At 42.4% G+C, this 16,194-nt stretch overlaps 2 protein-coding genes across 5 annotated transcripts in view; one reads left to right on the forward strand and one right to left on the reverse strand.

Moving 5' to 3' along the window:
- Positions 1-4,210, reverse strand: part of gabrd (gamma-aminobutyric acid type A receptor subunit delta) — a 48,855-nt gene extending 44,645 nt beyond the window's left edge. For 2 of the 4 annotated variants that reach the window (XM_078557689.1, XM_078557688.1), the window contains exon 1: positions 3,795-4,102. In XM_078557689.1, coding sequence (XP_078413815.1) covers positions 3,795-3,862 — 68 coding nt within the window. In that variant the 5' untranslated portion in view covers positions 3,863-4,102. Of the gene's footprint in view, positions 1-3,794 lie in introns of all 4 variants that reach the window. The other 2 variants (XM_078557687.1, XM_078557690.1) reach the window with 2 other exon arrangements.
- Positions 1-16,194, forward strand: part of cfap74 (cilia and flagella associated protein 74) — a 240,871-nt gene that overhangs the window by 7,477 nt on the left and 217,200 nt on the right. The window lies entirely within an intron of this gene.

Below are 16,194 nucleotides of genomic sequence, written 5' to 3' on the forward strand. Positions count from 1 at the left end.
GCATGGACTCGATGGGCTAAATGGCCTCTTTCTGTAGCATAATGATTCTATAGTTCTATGATGAGACAATCTACATTACCTTATGATTTTTAAATTCTGTTATTAGGTGCAAACTGTTGCAATACAATTAATAATGACAACTGTTAACGCAAAACATAATTTTTTCTGTAAATTTATTGCCAATATACTTATGAGGTCAGCAGTAGAATTTCCCTCTCCTGAAGTCTGGAGGAAAGCCTTCACTCCAGTGAACAGACCTCAGATTACAATAGCCTTACAGGAAAACGATGCATAATACGATGCACTGCGCAAGTTTCCTGTAAAAGAAGTTCAGGAACATCACTATCTTCACTCCCTTAGAACAAAAGAAAGTTCAAGGAGAGAGGTCATTTCGCCCTCCAATTTTCATTCCTATAGCAGCCAAACTCTCCCATTTATTTTGCATATTCAACATTATATTTTTAAATGTTCCATTTTTCCCAGACTGAGACACACTTGAGCAATATTTTTCAGGTACATTTTCATTGTCCATGCTTAATTTCAACAACAATAACTTGTATTTATATAGTGCCTTTAATGTAGTAAAACATATCAGGGCGCCTCACAGGAGTGTTACAAACAAAATTTAACACCGAGGCACATAAGGAGATATTGGGGTAGACGACCAACAGCTTGATCACACAGTAATGTTTGAATGAGCATCTTAAAGGAGGAAAGAGAGGCTGAGAGGTTTAGGGAAGGAATTACAGAGTTTTGGGTCTTGGCATCTGAAAGCACAGATGCCAATGCTAGAGTAATTAAAATTAAGAGGCCAAAATTGGAGGAGCACAGAGATCTTGGAAGATGGTAGGACTAGATGAGATTACAGAGATAGGGAGGGGAGAGGTCATGGAGGGATTTGAAATCAAGGATGAGAATTTTAAAATCAAGGTGCTGTTTAATTGGGAGCCAGTGTAAGTCAGAAGGCACAAGGGTGATGGTTAAACAGGAATTGTTACAAGTTAGGACACAGGCAGCAGGGTCATGGATAACCACAAGTTCACAGAAGGTAGACTGTGGGAGGCCAGCCAGGAGTGTGCTGGGTCTTATTTCTTTGAAGTGTAAAAAGGTTCTTTCTGGAGCTAATCTGAATGGACAAAACAACCTTTAATTCTCCAAAACCGATACATTTATTAAAGTTTCATTAAAAATGTGAAATGCTTTGAAAGAAGCAAAGAAAATGCCAACTGCTTAGACACTTGAATCACATGTCCTGGTCCCAGTTCTGTTACATCTATAATTACATCAAAAGCATCTTGCATTTATATGGTGCTTCTAGCATAGAGAAAAAAAAAAACAGACACCCATGTTTCACAAAGGTGTAATCAAAACAAATTGCTGGAGAGTCAATGACTTAAATGGAAATTGTTGCCAACTCACTACCACTTGATTTACACTATTGCACAGTCTAGATCTATCCCATTAGGATAGATAACCAAAATTTGGTCAAAGAAATGAGCCTTAAGAAGGATCTTAAAAGAGGGACTTGTAGCGATCGAGGACTTTAAGGAGGGATTTCCAGAGCATGGGGCTTCAGTATGTGACTAGCTAACAATGTTGGGGCAAATGGAGGGGGAATGCAGAGGAAACCATAGATAGAGGAACACAGAGTTGGGGTTGGGAGGTTAATGGGCTAGAGAAAGGCACAGAGACAGGGAAAGGCAATGTTCTTGTACATATACTGAAAATGAGAATCTTACCTAACCTCATGTTTATTTAACAGCAATTAGATTTTTTGCCCTTAAGGGAACACTGATTAACCTTCACAGGATATTTGTGGAGCATTATGTAACACTCCTGTCCTTAGAAAAGAATGTACCTTCCACTAGTATAAATATAGGTAACAATATAATTGTGTGTGCATGGCCTCCAATGACATTGTTTACAGTGGAGCACAAGATACACAGGAGGAAGTATTGGACACTGTCCTGTCGATTTCATAGGTACATCGAGGGTCAATTCTGGGAACTAATCTGTGGCTGAAAGGTGTTCGAGCCGATATTGGGGTGGACTATTTTTCAAAAATCTCCATAAAGGTACAACAGGTACCAGCGGTTTACCCAAATGTACAAATGAGGCCTAAGCTCAATTTTGACCTGTCTCGGCGTGCATGTTTGGTGCTGAAAATGAGCCTGAAGGAACTTTGACTTCATAGTGTTATAGCGGTGGGGGCGCTGCCGACAGAGTGTGATGGGTAAGTATTGCTGGAAGAAGTGCATCTTAAAGGCAAGATAAATACACATATATCTGAGAGCCCTTTCTTCAACTTTACCGCTGTTTAAGGGTAGATCAGCGAGGCCGGATCTCTGTATGCTATCATTTTGTTTATTGGCTGAAACTATTAAACTTCACCTCTTCCTTTATAGTAATAAAGGGCAGCTCTCTGCTCATTTTTCCACACCTCGCGGTCTTGCGCTTTCTTCTTCAGTTGTTTGTAAGAGCCTCCCAATGAGCAATGAGCAATACGACTAGGAAAAGAATACATGAGGTGGTTTCCCCTTGCCTTCCTCACGTGTGCTTAATGGAAACACAAGTCCTCTCCATGAAGGATCCTTCACCTGTAACCAGCCGTTGTCTCTCAAGGTTCCAGCTCTTCCACCATCACCACCAAAAATTCATTGGTTCCACTGTTGGCCATGGCTTGTAACCCTGAGCATGGGACCCTCACCTGGGCCTGGGGTGACTCACAAAAGGGCAGGGACAACAACCCCCCACTAACCCCTCCCCCCAGGTCTCAAGTGACCCTGCTACCCTTTCCTTTAACCTTTGAATAATGAACAATTAATCTGGGGCTGGAATGACTGGTGTAGAGATCGGATGCTAAATGTAGCCACATGGTGAAGATAATATGAACCATTCATTCTCCTGTAAGGAGGCAATGGTAATGCTTGAAAATCCAGTATTAACTTCCCAAGACAAAGCACATTTTTGGCTCAACAGAACGGACTTAATCATTGTTACATTAAACCAGTAAACACAATGTGCTGCATTTAGCATTGTTTGTTTGAATGTTAACTATTAAAAATATTTAATATGATAATATTCAGAGACAGTGTGTGGTGCATTGTGAAATCTCAGTACACTGCTGCTGACCAATGTTCTGTTCTTTGCTGAAATTAAATTATAAAAACATCTAAAAACTACATCTACCTAATAAGGCATTGTTTAAAAAAAATCATTAAGGTGGGCAGGTTAATATATATTATCCTGGCTCTTTCCCAGCCAAAAAGTGTTTTAAAAGTGCCTGGTTAGAGAGTCGTAGAGAAGGGATTAAAATAAAAAGACAGACATTTAGGAGAGGAAAATAGGTCAATACACTATGGAAGGGTTAACAAGTGTTTTCAAATTGTGGAAGGCGAATTCATTTTGAAATAATCCGGGATTTGCTCCGCCTTCAGAAAAGGGAGTTATCAAAGAGTACTCCGGGTTTTAACCCAGGGGACCCCAACCCCAGTAAATTAAAGCGACATGGAATAGTAACCGCAATGTGTTTATAGCCTGATATAGATTAAAGGGATATATACATATTTAATGGAGCATGGGTAACATGGAACTCTAACATGTTGGTCGAATTTACCTGTGAACATATTTATCTGACCGCACCATAAAGCAGACACATCCAGCCCCCTCACCCCCTCAGTGTGAAGCAGCAATACCCCACTGGAAAAAAGTTACAAAATCTCCACACCACAGATCCAAAGAGAAGTCATGTAATGTAAAAGGATGGCAGCTGGTTAAGCACAATGACCACTTACCTTATCAACTTATTGTGCTGCGCGTAGAGTAAAAGCAGAGATGTGAATGTTAGCGTGATAAATTCCATTTTATTTCCCCAAAGTTAGGGGATTGTAGAGGCGCCCACTCGCTCAGAAGGAAAGAACCTGTCCGCGCTGTAGAGCTGTCACTAGAGCGCTGAGAGGCTGCTGCTTTTTCATCTTGCAGGTGCTGTTCTTGCAGCCCTGAGGTTCTTTCCTGAGCTGTCTCCAAACCGTTAAGGGTAGTAAGTGTTATCACCAAACGCAATCAGGAGCCAGTTTTTCCTCTTCACTACACACCCCTCTCTGCCCACATTCACAAACTGCGACCGTTTAAAGGGACAGCGCCAATTCCTTCCCCTCTCGGTGCAACATTTAAAGCTGTATTACCTCATATTTGAAAATCAGCAATCCCTATTTGAATACTGTGCTGCTGAAAAAGTGTGTGGCCCCATTGCACCAAGTATTTATTCCAATGTCACTGATTGTTTCATAAATCACCAACGATTCAGCTATATTTGACCTTTTTTCCCCCCTACTTTACCATGTTATCTCCACTTGAAACTTTTATCAATTTGGTAAATGTCCAAATTGCATTTATTACATTAGAGTGCTATTTAGAGAAAATAATAATGAAGCAAAGATGTTTACAATCTTAATTTGGTCAGGTCCCAATGATGTGTGAGTGTACAAACAGACAAATAATGGTCAGGAAAAGACCCACTAGTCCATCCAGTTTGTAATCACAGTCTGTCATGCCTTGTGCAGCACCATTGAGAGACTCCCCTGGCAACCCAAAAGCCATGTGACCTCCTGACAGAGGCAAAAACCAGATCAAAAACCAAGGAGGGAAGAAAATGGAAAATACCTGTCCAAGCCCCTTGGACGATTAAGATGACTCCAGGGGGCCATTCTGACTCTGGGTAATGTCATGCAGTAGCTAATATTTGTACACCGTGATGACCTTTACCCCAACGGGAAATGGGTTCACCTCCCACTTGAAGAAATTCAGTGCACACTGCTCGGGCTGGCAGTGTGAGATCTTATCAGCTTTTGCACACACATGTCATATTATGGCAGTGAGCTATTATTGAGCACGTGTGGAGAGAGGAGAGAATCAAGGGTGGTTCTCCTTAAAGCACAGATGTTAAAAGGAAAGATGTACAAAATTATGAGCTCCGATAAAGTACATAGAGAGAAACTTTTCCAGCGGCAGCCGGATCGCTAACCAGGTGGTACGGAGTTTAAGATAATTGGCAAAAGAACCAGAAGCGAGATGAGGGGAATTTTTTATTCATCAAGTTGTTGGGATTTGGAATCCACTGCCTGAAAGAGTGGTGGAAGCACTAGATTCAATAATACCGTTCAAAAGGCAATTGGGTGATTATTTGAATAGGAAAACTTTGCAGATGAAAGAGAAATAGAGTGGGGCTAATTGGATAGTTCCTTGAAAGAGCCAGCAGAGGCACAATGGGCCAAATGGCCTCCTTCTGCACTGTACGATTCAGTGATTCCTGTAACTGCAGGTCCCTGGCATTGATTGGAAAATCAGCCGAGGCTCTGCTCTTGATCTCTGCTGGAAGTGCAGGTGCGAATCTTGAGTGAGGATGGGTTTAGGTTCTGGCCATGTTGATCTTTCAGAGAGCTGGCATTGGTGCAATGAGAACTGGACTCCTTCTGTGCTCTAACATTTATGAATGTCAAATATTCGTTTGCTTGTCTACTTCAAAATAAATTGCTTTGGATGAAAGCTGTTCTCGAGATATAACCACAGGTTTGGTTGCTACTTCTGCTTTTTGGCAGACATCCAGGCTCTCTGAAGTTGTTTAAGACATTTATACCTATGTTCAGTATCCCTCCTGAAACACTACAGACTGAATGGTTGAATGATCCAAGGAGATACAATTTTTTTTATTCTTTAAAGGGGCATCACTGGTTAGGTCAGCATTTATTGCCCATCCCTAATTGCCTTTGAGAAGGTGGTTGTTGAAGGATGATGTAAATAATGTATTTAATAGAGTCAGAGACTTGGGGGAGATGTAGTGTAAAGGTATTAATGGTAATAAGTAAATACGCAGCCTGCATCATCAGTGATATAAGATAACATGACAATAGAGTATGCTGAGAGATAATTCTATGTGAAGCTTCGTGCTAAATCTTGTAATGTACACTGCAGATTGTTCAATAAAAGATAAAGTTTACTAACAGCCTACCTCCAGCAATATCTATCAACCCTGACTAAGGAGAACCTTATGTAAGACCCAAAACAATGGTAACAGAGGGCTGAGTCACTTCCTTGAACCGCTGCAGTCCATGTGGTGTAGATATACCCACAGCACTGTTCGGAATGGAATGCCAGGATTTTGACCCAGCAACAATGTGTGACTTGGAGGGGAACTTGCAGGTGGTGGTGTTCCCATGCATCAGCTGCCCTTGTCCTTCGAAGTGGCAGAGGAGCTTTGGTGAGTTGCTGCAGAGCATCTTGTAGACGGTACACACTGTTGCCGCTGTGCGTCAGTGGTGGAGGGAATGAGTGTTTATGATGGTGGATGCAGTGCCAATCAAGTGGGCTGCTTTGTCCTGGACAGTGTCAAGCTTCTTGAGTGTTGTTGAAGCTGCACTCATCCAGACAAGTGGAGGGTATTCCATCACACTCTTGAATTGAGCCTTGTAGATGGTGGACAGGCTTTGGGGAGCTGGGAGGTGAGTTATTTGCCACAGAGTTCTCAACCTCTGGCCTGCTCTTGTAGCCAGAGTATTTATATGGCTAGTCCAGTTCAGTTTCTCGCCAATGGTAACCTCCAGGATGTTGATAGTGGGGGATTCAGATGTCAAAGGGAGATGGTTGGATTCTCTCTTGTTGGAGATAGTCATTGCCTGGCACTTGTGTAGGGTGAATGTTACTTGTCACTTATCAGCCCAAGCCTAAATGCTAACCAGGTCTTGCTGCATATGGACATGGACTGCTTCAGTATCTGAGGAGTCACGAATAGTGCTGAACATTGTGCAATCAACAGTGAACATCCCCACTTCTGACCTTATGACAGAAGGAAGGTCATTGATGAAGTAGCTGAAGATGTTTGGGCCTAGAACACTACCCTGAGGAACTCCTGCAGCAATGTCCAGGGACTGAGGTGAGTGACTGCCAATGACCACAACCATCTTCCTTTGTGCTAGGTATGACTCCAACCAGTGGAGAGTTTTCCCCCTGATTCCCATTGACTCCAATTTTGCTAGAGCTCCGTGATGCCACCCTCGGTCAAATACTGCCTTGATGTCAAGGGCAGTCACTCTCACTTCACCTCGGGAGTTCAGCTCTTTTGTCCATGTTTGAACCAAGGCTGTAATGAGGTCAGGAGCTGAGTGGCCCTGGCGGAACCCAAACTGGGCATCAGAGAGTGAGTTATTGCTGAGTAAGTGTCGCTTGATAGCACTGTCAATGAACCTTCCATCACTTTGCTGATGATCAAAAGTGGGATGGGGTGGTAATTGGCCAGGTTGGATATGTCCTGCTTTTTGTGGACGGGACATACCTGGGCAATTTTCCACATTGCCGGGTAGATGCCAGTATTGTAGTTTTACTGGAACAGCTTGGCTAGGGGTGCAGCTAGTTCTGGAGCACAAGCCTTCAGTACTATTGCCGTAATGTTGTCAGGGCCCATAGCTTTGCAGTATCCAGTGCCTTTGGCGGTTTCTTGATATCGCATCGAGTGAATCGAATTGGTTGAAGACTGGCAACTGTGATGTTGGGAACCTTCGGAGGAGGCTGAGATGGATCATCCACTCGACGCTTCTGGCTGAAGATGGCTGCAAATGCTTCAGCCTTATCCTTTGCACTGATGTGCTGGGCTCCCCCATCATTGAGGATGGGGATATTTGTGGAACTGCCTCCTTCATTTAGTTGTTTAATTGTCCACCACCATTCACGATGGGATGTGGCAGGACTGCAGAGCTTAGATCTAATCTGTTAGTTGTGGAATCGCTTAGCTCTGTCTATCGCTTGCTGCTTATGCTGTTTGGCATTCAAGTAGCCCTGTGTTGTAGCTTCACCAGGTTAATACCTCATTTTTAGGTATGCCTGGTGCTGCTCCTGGCATTCCCTCCTGCATTCTTCCAATGAACCCCGAATTTAAAGTAATGGTGAGGTGGGGGATATGCTGGGCCATGAGGTTACAGATTGTTGTTGAATATAATTCTGCTGCTGCTGATGGCCCACACGCCTTATGGGTGCCCAGTTTTGAGTTGCTAGATCTGTTCAAAATCTATCCCACTTAGCATGGTGGTAGTGTCACACAACACAATTGAGGGTATCCTTAATATGAAGACAGGGCTTTGTCTCCACAAGGATTGGGCAGTTGTCACTCCTAAGGATAATATCATGGGCAGATGCATGAGGATGAGGTCAGTTAGGTTTTTTTCCCTCTTGTTGGTCCCTCACTACTGCCGCAGACCCAGTCTAGCAGCTATGTCCTTTGGGACTCAGCCAGCTTGGTCAGTAGTGGTGCTACCGAGCTACCCTTGGTGATGGACATTGAAGTCCCCCACCCAGGGTACATTCTGTGCCCTTGCCACTCTCAGTGCTTCTTCCAAGTGGTGTTCAATATGGATGAGTACAGGTTCATCAGCTGAGGGGTAGGTAGTATTCAGCAGGGGATTTCCTTGCCCATGTTTGACCTCATGGCATGAAATGTCACGGGGTCCAGAGTCGATGTTGAGGACTCCCAGGGCAACCCCCTCCTGACTGTATACCACTGTGCCACTACCTCTGCTGGGTCTGTCCTGCGGGTGAGACAGGACTTATCCAGAAATGGTGATGGTGGTATCATGGAAATTGTCTGCAAGATATGATTCTGTGAGTATAACTGTATCAAGCTGTTATTTGACTAGTCTGTGAGACAGCTCTCCCAATTTTGGCACAAGCCCCCAGATGTTAGTGAGGAGGACTTTGCAGGGTCAATGGGGCTGGGAGTGACGTTGTTGTTCCTGGTACCTAGGTTGAAGCCGGGAGGTCCATCCAGTTTCATTCCTTATTTGTTTTTCTGTAATGGCCTGATACAACTGAGCGTCTTGCTAGGCCATTTCAGAGTCAACCACATTGCTGTGGATCTGGAGTCACAGGTAGACCAGACCAGGTAAGGACAGAAGATTTCCTCCTGTAAAATCTGTGAACCAGATTTTTTTTTACAACAATCAATGATAGCTTCATGGTCACCATTACTGAGATTATCTTTTAATTCCAGATTTATTAATTGAAGTTAAATTCTGCCAGGTGCCATGGTGGGATTTGTACCTGTGCCCCCTGAGCACTAGCCTGGGCCTCCAGAATTCTAGTCCAGTGACAAATGTGCCTGCTCCTTTCTCTCCCTTTAATGCAAAGAGTTCTGTGAAACAAAGGAGGATTTAGATTATAACCAGAAGCAACATGTGAGTAGACAGCAAAGATTGTAACAACTAGTGAAAACCTACTCCAACCCCTTGAGTCACCTGGAGGGGATCCGCAGTGATCACTTCTATAAAAGTAAAAGACAAATTAAGAGTGGGTGGAAAGTTTTCACAAATGTGAGTATCATCTGGAAGGACAGATATGAAAAAATGGGAAAGAAGCAAATATTTTTATATCAATATGTGTGGATTTCTCTTCTATCCAGTGATTCGTGTGAAAAGTGTGTGTACAGATGTCGGATAACAAAGAAACAGACTTGACTATAACAATTTCCATGGTCAGAATAGCCGCTGGCTCACATCAATAAGATTGGTCCCTTCAGCTTGAAATTCAAAAGTAAGGAAGTCATGCTTCAGTTACACAGTCCCTCGGTAAGACCAATCTGGAGCATCACGTTCCATTTCAGGCACTGCTCTTCAGGAAGGATCTGGAGTCACAGGTAGACCAGACCAGGTAAGGACAGAAGATTTCCTCCTGTAAAATCTGGAAGGATCTACTGATTTGGAGAGGCTGGAGCACAAATTCACCGACAATACCGGGTCTTAAAGGGATGAAGTATGAGGAGAGGTTGCATAAATATGGCTTGTACTTCCTTGAGCTTAGATGGCTGAGGGATGATCTAGTTGATAAAGAAATTTGATAGGACCAATACGGAGAAATCTTATCCTCTGATGTGGGAATCAAGACGAGGGGCATAATCTCGAAATTAGAGGTAGGCTATTTAGGAGTGAAATCAGGAAGCACTTTTTCACACAAAGGGAGTGGAAATCTGGGATCCCTCCCCCAAAAGACTGGATGTTTCAAGATTAAGAGCGATAGATTTTGTTAGGTAAGATTATCAATTAATATGAATCAAGGGTGACTAAATGGAGTTAACATACAGATCTGATTGAATGACAGAACAAGCTCATGAGTTGAATGGTGTACTGCTGTTAACATGTCCCTAACAAATGCTAGCATCCTTCTTGAAGCCACCCTCATAAGCATTCAGGCAAAATACCTAAAAAAAAAACTTTGATGGACTGGACACTGTGTCCGCGTGGCTAAAAACCATCTCCCCTGCCAGATCCCATTCTCTCAACTCTCAAATGGCCAATATTCCAGGGAAGGACAAAGAAAATGCTTCAAAGACACTCTGAAGCTCTCCTTGAATCATGGCAACATTGACATTAATGACCAGGAGGAGCTCCAATTGTTCAAAATGGCAACAACTTGTCCATCAAGTTGTATCACACTTTGAGTCCCAATGTCTTAATGATGAGGCAGAGCAGCAGCAGAGAAGGAAAGAAAGCAAATCCTGCACTCGTCCTCCTCCATGTGTGAATCAAGAATTGGCCTGTTCTGTCACACAAAGACCCATGGCAGAAACTCACAACCTTGAGTAGACATCATCCCCAAATCGAGAGACAGCTGACAATGAATCGATTTTTTTATTTGTTCATGGGATGGCTAGGTCAGCACTTATTTATTATCCCTATTATTATTTATTATCCCTAATTACCCTTGTTCAGAGGGCATTTTAAGAGTCAACCACATTGCTGTGGGTCTGTAGTCATGTGTAGGCCAGACCAGGTAAGGACGGCAGATTTCCTTCCCTAAAGGACATTAGTGAACCAGATGGGCTTTTACAATAAGTGACAATGGTCTCATGGTCATCATCAGACTTTCAATTCCAGATATTTATTAAATTCAAATTTCATCATCTGCCGTGGTGGGATTCAAACCCAGGTCCCTGGGTCACCAGTCCAGTGACAATACCATTATGCCACCACCTCTACTTACATCTAACTCAGCTAGCAGAGAGGGAAAATGACACCTCCAACAATGTATCGTGGCCTCACTACCACAACAGTAACAACTTATACATTGCCTTGAACATTAGGAACATCTCAAGATATTTCACAGGGATGTGTGAAAAAAGCAGCGAGCCAAAGAGGGAAGGATTGGAAAGAGTGACTAAAAACTTGAATAGAGGTGGTTTTTAAGGAGAGTCTTAAAACAGAGGAGAAGATTTGAGATCTTGGAGCCCAAGTAGCTGAAGACACTGCTGTCAAGGAGGCTAGAGTTGGAGCATTGGAGAGTTCAGGAAATTAGCAGAGAATGCCTGGCACCTGTGGGGCTGTGCCGCAAGGGGCCAGTGGCTGAGACGGGGTGAAATTAGAGGGAGTTTTTAAAAAAGGACTTATTAACCTATTCAGCTCATATCGTGGACACAGATTCTGACAGATTTTTATAATGATGGCATTAAGCAGTTTTTGAAGGGATTCAATTTTTTGATGAGATTTTCTTTTTCGTTACAAAAGCCACATCAGTTCAGGTACCTTCAGTATAGCCAATGTGATTGGGTAGGAAGATGAAAATCCAGATTATAAAAACAACCTGATCGAGGGTTTCTTCAGGGAAAGAATTTATTTTAGTGTTTCCTCATGATCCGCATTAATAATACCTGTTGCTCAATTGGAAAATTGCAATAGTAAGTATAACTTATTGGTAGTAAGCTGTTTTCAAATGAATCATACTGCCTACCTAGCAAAGGAAATTTTGTCAATATTGAAATAGTAAATGTGTTTCATTCTGCCCATGGATACCTGCACTATTGTGTTGTATTTGCATCCATTCCATTCTCTGCTAAGAGTCACTTGCCTGCCAAATAGTAATCAATTTTCTACCCTAAAGCAAGATACAGCCACCTTCCTAATAGAATTAAAATATATAAATAATTGAGTTTGATTATAACAAATTAGTATTACTTTTAAAATCTTACTAAAACTAATAATTGTCTCACTCCATTAGATTATGGTCTTTGACTGCATCTTAATTAGATAGATTATGAAGCTCATTAAATAGGAGTGCACAGGACTTGAAGCTGTGTATCATTTCTTAGCGATGACCACGTGTGAATGCTGTGATTCTAATCGCCCCCGTTATATTGCAGAACTGCTAGCAGCGTTCACACTTTGGGACAGATTGGGTGGCACCAGCCATAACAGACAAGAAAACTGCTGCTTGAGTATGCTCAGTGTTTAAGAGTTGAGATCGTGACTGTCACATTTTGGTCACAGAACTTCCAACTCTTGAAAATTGCATTGTGTTACGCAGGCTGCAGGGTCCAGTGCTCCCCTCTGGGAATGCGATTTTCAAATCATGCCAGCACCCACTCCAGTCCCCAGTGGCAATTGAAAATCCAGCCCCACCTTTTATCATTGGAATTTGTAGTGATAACAGTGCTGTAGCCAAAGTGGTGGATGCCTTTGGAAAAACTCCTGTAATATACAGGGAGCACGAGCATATTAAAAGTAGATTTACAATGATTGATCAGAATGGCTCCAAATATTGATCACCTAAGTTAGAAAGTTTTGGAAAAGGATCAAGAAGATTTCGAAAGGAGAATTTGACAGTGATTTTAGAGAACTATAAAGAGATATAAAAAAAGGTTGCCGAAATCTTCAGTTAAAGTATGGAGAAAATGTAATTAACGGTTTTGCCCAAGAGGTTAGGGTTTAGTTGATAAGAAAAATTGCTATTAATTCAGGCAGAAAAATGATTTCAATAAACACAGAGGATTACTAAACTGAGTTAAACAGTGGTTGATCTGCTACTTGGTTTAAACATACAAACAGACGAATTAGGAGCAGGAGTAGGCCAATTGGCCCTTGAGCCTGTTCTGCCACTCAATAAGATCAAGGATGAACTGATTGTCGCCTCAATCTTCCCTAACCCTCCATAACCCTTGACTCCCTTGTTCGTCAAGAATCTATCTAACTCAACCTTAAAAATACTCAGTGACCCTGCCTATATCACTCTCTGGAGAACAGAGGTCCATAGGCTCGTGACCCTCTGAGAGAAAAAAATTCTCCTCATCTCTGTCTTAAATGGGAAAGCCCTTATTTTTAAACTGGTCTAATCTGTCACAAGGGGAAGCATCCTCTCAGCACCACTCTGTTAAATTCCCTCAGGATGTTTTACGTTTCAGTAAGATCACCTCTCATTCTTCTAAACTCCAATGGATACAGGCCCAAACTGCTCAGCCTTTCTAAATAAGATAACCTCCTCCATCCCAGGAATCAGTCGAGTGAACCTTCTCTGAACTGCTTCTAATGCTACTATATCCTTTGTCAAGCAAGGAGATCAAAACTGTACACAGTTTTTAAAGAGAGTTAATTTTTATAGTGCAATAATCTAAGTGTCAGATAGCACTGGAAAACTACCAGTGCTATCCTGGGTCATAATAGTCGCATATTAACCCTAACAAGTACATAACAGAGTCTTAGAAATGCAAAATGTTGAGTTGAACCTTTCAAAGAATGCAATAATGTAATTATGTTATACTGTACTAAACTGAAATTAACTAATGCTGTTGGAATTCTGAAAGTCAGGGTTTTTCCTTATGGTTTGCGTTCTTTGACATGTGCTAGGTATCAGTCACCTTTTCGGAACTGTACCGCTGTAGATCAGAACTCAATGATCTTTCTAACTGTAACATGATATACCTATAGTTGAATAAAACAGATATTAACACTATATTGAATTTGGCCTTGTCAAACCTACACACGTCTGGGAGTGAGCTAGAAGCTAAATGTTACTTTTAGCTATGTGGTGGATGACCAAGCTGTGACTGGACCCTTTGTAGGATGAATCAAGAGCCAGAGTGGGCAACACTGCCAGAACTCTGAACAAAATATAAATTCAAATCTAGTTTCTCCTACCTGCAAGTGACAAAATGACAAATACAAATAACAAAGAGTTTTTGCAAAAGGCCAGTGGAAAACTGAAACTGTCCCTAAAAGCTGCTGAAAATTTTGAAACTGAGACTGATAAATTTTTGTTAGGCAGAGGGTATTAATAGGTATGGGAGAGAGGTCGGTAGTTAGAGTTGATATACAGATCAGCCAACATTTAATTGAATGGTAGTGGTACAGGCTCTAGAGCTTGAATGGCCTCCTTCTGTTTCCATGTTGCTACATATACATTTTCCAAACATTTGCGATGGCTAATGTTTGAGATGGTGATTCCACCCCATGTGAAAATTTGACAGTTTTTACATTTATAGCTTTTGAAGATTATTTTTTTCCCGCCTATCACAAAGGTGGATCAGAAACAGTCCTTGCCGCTGGTGTCAGTGTCTCTGGGAACACCGACTGAAAGCAATTCTTGAGATAAAATTGGTGTCCCTGGCAGAAGGTGTACCTGAACAACATGGACTCCAGCGGGTCAAGAAGGCAGCTCACCATCACTTTCTCAATTAGGGATGGGCAATAAATGTTGGCCTAGCCAGCGATGCCCACATCCCGTGAACAAATAATAAAAAAAGGGTGTGTCATCTCTTCTTCATTATTTTCACTAAAGCTAGGGTTCCATCAGCAACAGTCCTCTATGTTCATTGATTTATATTCCTTCATTATGATATTCCCCTCCCAGAAATTAAACTTTCCTGCAATATTACTATAATATTCACACAATTCCTAAGATTTTGTGTAAATCTATTTAATTCGATATTGTCTCCCAGGACTGGAGTGCGCTGATACATAACAATGGTTTAGTTTGCAGAGTTCATTGTTATAATTAGTACCTGTTAATGATTATATGGCTGATGGATGTTGCTAATGGTCTGCCCAAAAGGTGTGTGCTGATGTAACTATAATGGCAAATTTATTTTATACTGAATTGTTTCAAATATAAGAGACTCTCTGTAGTTGTGATCGTGAGGCATGTAGGGCTGTAAAATCTGCCCTGATTACATTGTGGGCCTCAATAGCAACACAAAAAAATTAGACAGTACTACAATCATTAGACCTTCTAGGATAGCTGAAGAAGTTCCATAGAGCCAGTGCTGTGTGTTTATCTCTGTCCTGTACAGATGGGTAACAGTCTCAGCCTGCCTGTACTTGAGATCTGTGCCGCTACTATATTGGCGTGGCTATATTGCTGCACATCTCTCTGACTGGGTATGATGGAAAAAAAAATGTTTCCTTGGAGCACCCTCACACCAGCCTGGCAGCGCTGGAGGACAGGGTCTAATTGCCAGTGCGTGGTTTCTGTAAATTTGTCCCTCCATGTGGCAAACTGAAGTCACAGTGTGTTTAACCCCTGGGCTTTATTAAGCAGCTGCCAGTCAGCGCCCACTTGGAATGTGTGGAGGGTGAGCAGGAGGTAGTAGGTGGCATGTGGAAACTGAGAAAGCCAGGGGCCACCTAACAACACCCTGGTAGGTACACAGACTGGTGTTCCAGGGCTCTCATGGCAGAGAAGGAGAAAGTCCAGACCAGGGGAGGCCCAAACTTGCCTTATGCGGCCTGATAAAGTAATCCTGCTCCTCCTGACCTCACAGGGGGAAGTAAAGAGAAATTTACCTGAAGAACCTCCTGTACTTCAGATTCTCTTCTCATTCAACTTTACCTGGTGAAAAAGTTACTGTAGCCTCACCACTCATACAGGAGGGAAAATCACAGTTTGGGCCCAGTGACTTCATTGCACTGCAATTTGCGTATTTAAAGTAGGATCTCAGCAGCCTCAGGTGGATACCTTTGCTATTATCCAGGATAGAGTGGATTGGATTCGAAATTGGTGGGATCCAGGCAAGACATCAGCCAGTAAATCACCTGACTGATTGTAGCCGCTGGGGGAATTTGAATTCAATTAATAAATCTGGAATTAAAAGCTAGTCTCAGTAATGGTGGCTATGAAACGATTGTTGATTTGTCGTAAAAACCCATCTGCTTCACTATTGTCCTTTAGCGAGGGAAATCTGCTGTCCTTTCCTGTTCCGGACTACATGTGACTCCAGGCACCCAACAATGTGATTGACTCTGAAATGGCCTAGCAAGCTACGCAGTTGTATCAAACAGCTACAGAAAAGTCGATTAGGAATGAAACCCGGACGGACCACCCAGCAACGACCTAGGCACTGGAAACAACTGCATGCCCAGCCTGTTGAGCCTGCAAAGTCCCCCTCACTAT

This window comes from Cetorhinus maximus, chromosome 15 (genome assembly GCF_964194155.1).
Source record: "Cetorhinus maximus chromosome 15, sCetMax3.hap1.1, whole genome shotgun sequence".
NCBI lineage: Eukaryota > Metazoa > Chordata > Chondrichthyes > Lamniformes > Cetorhinidae > Cetorhinus > Cetorhinus maximus.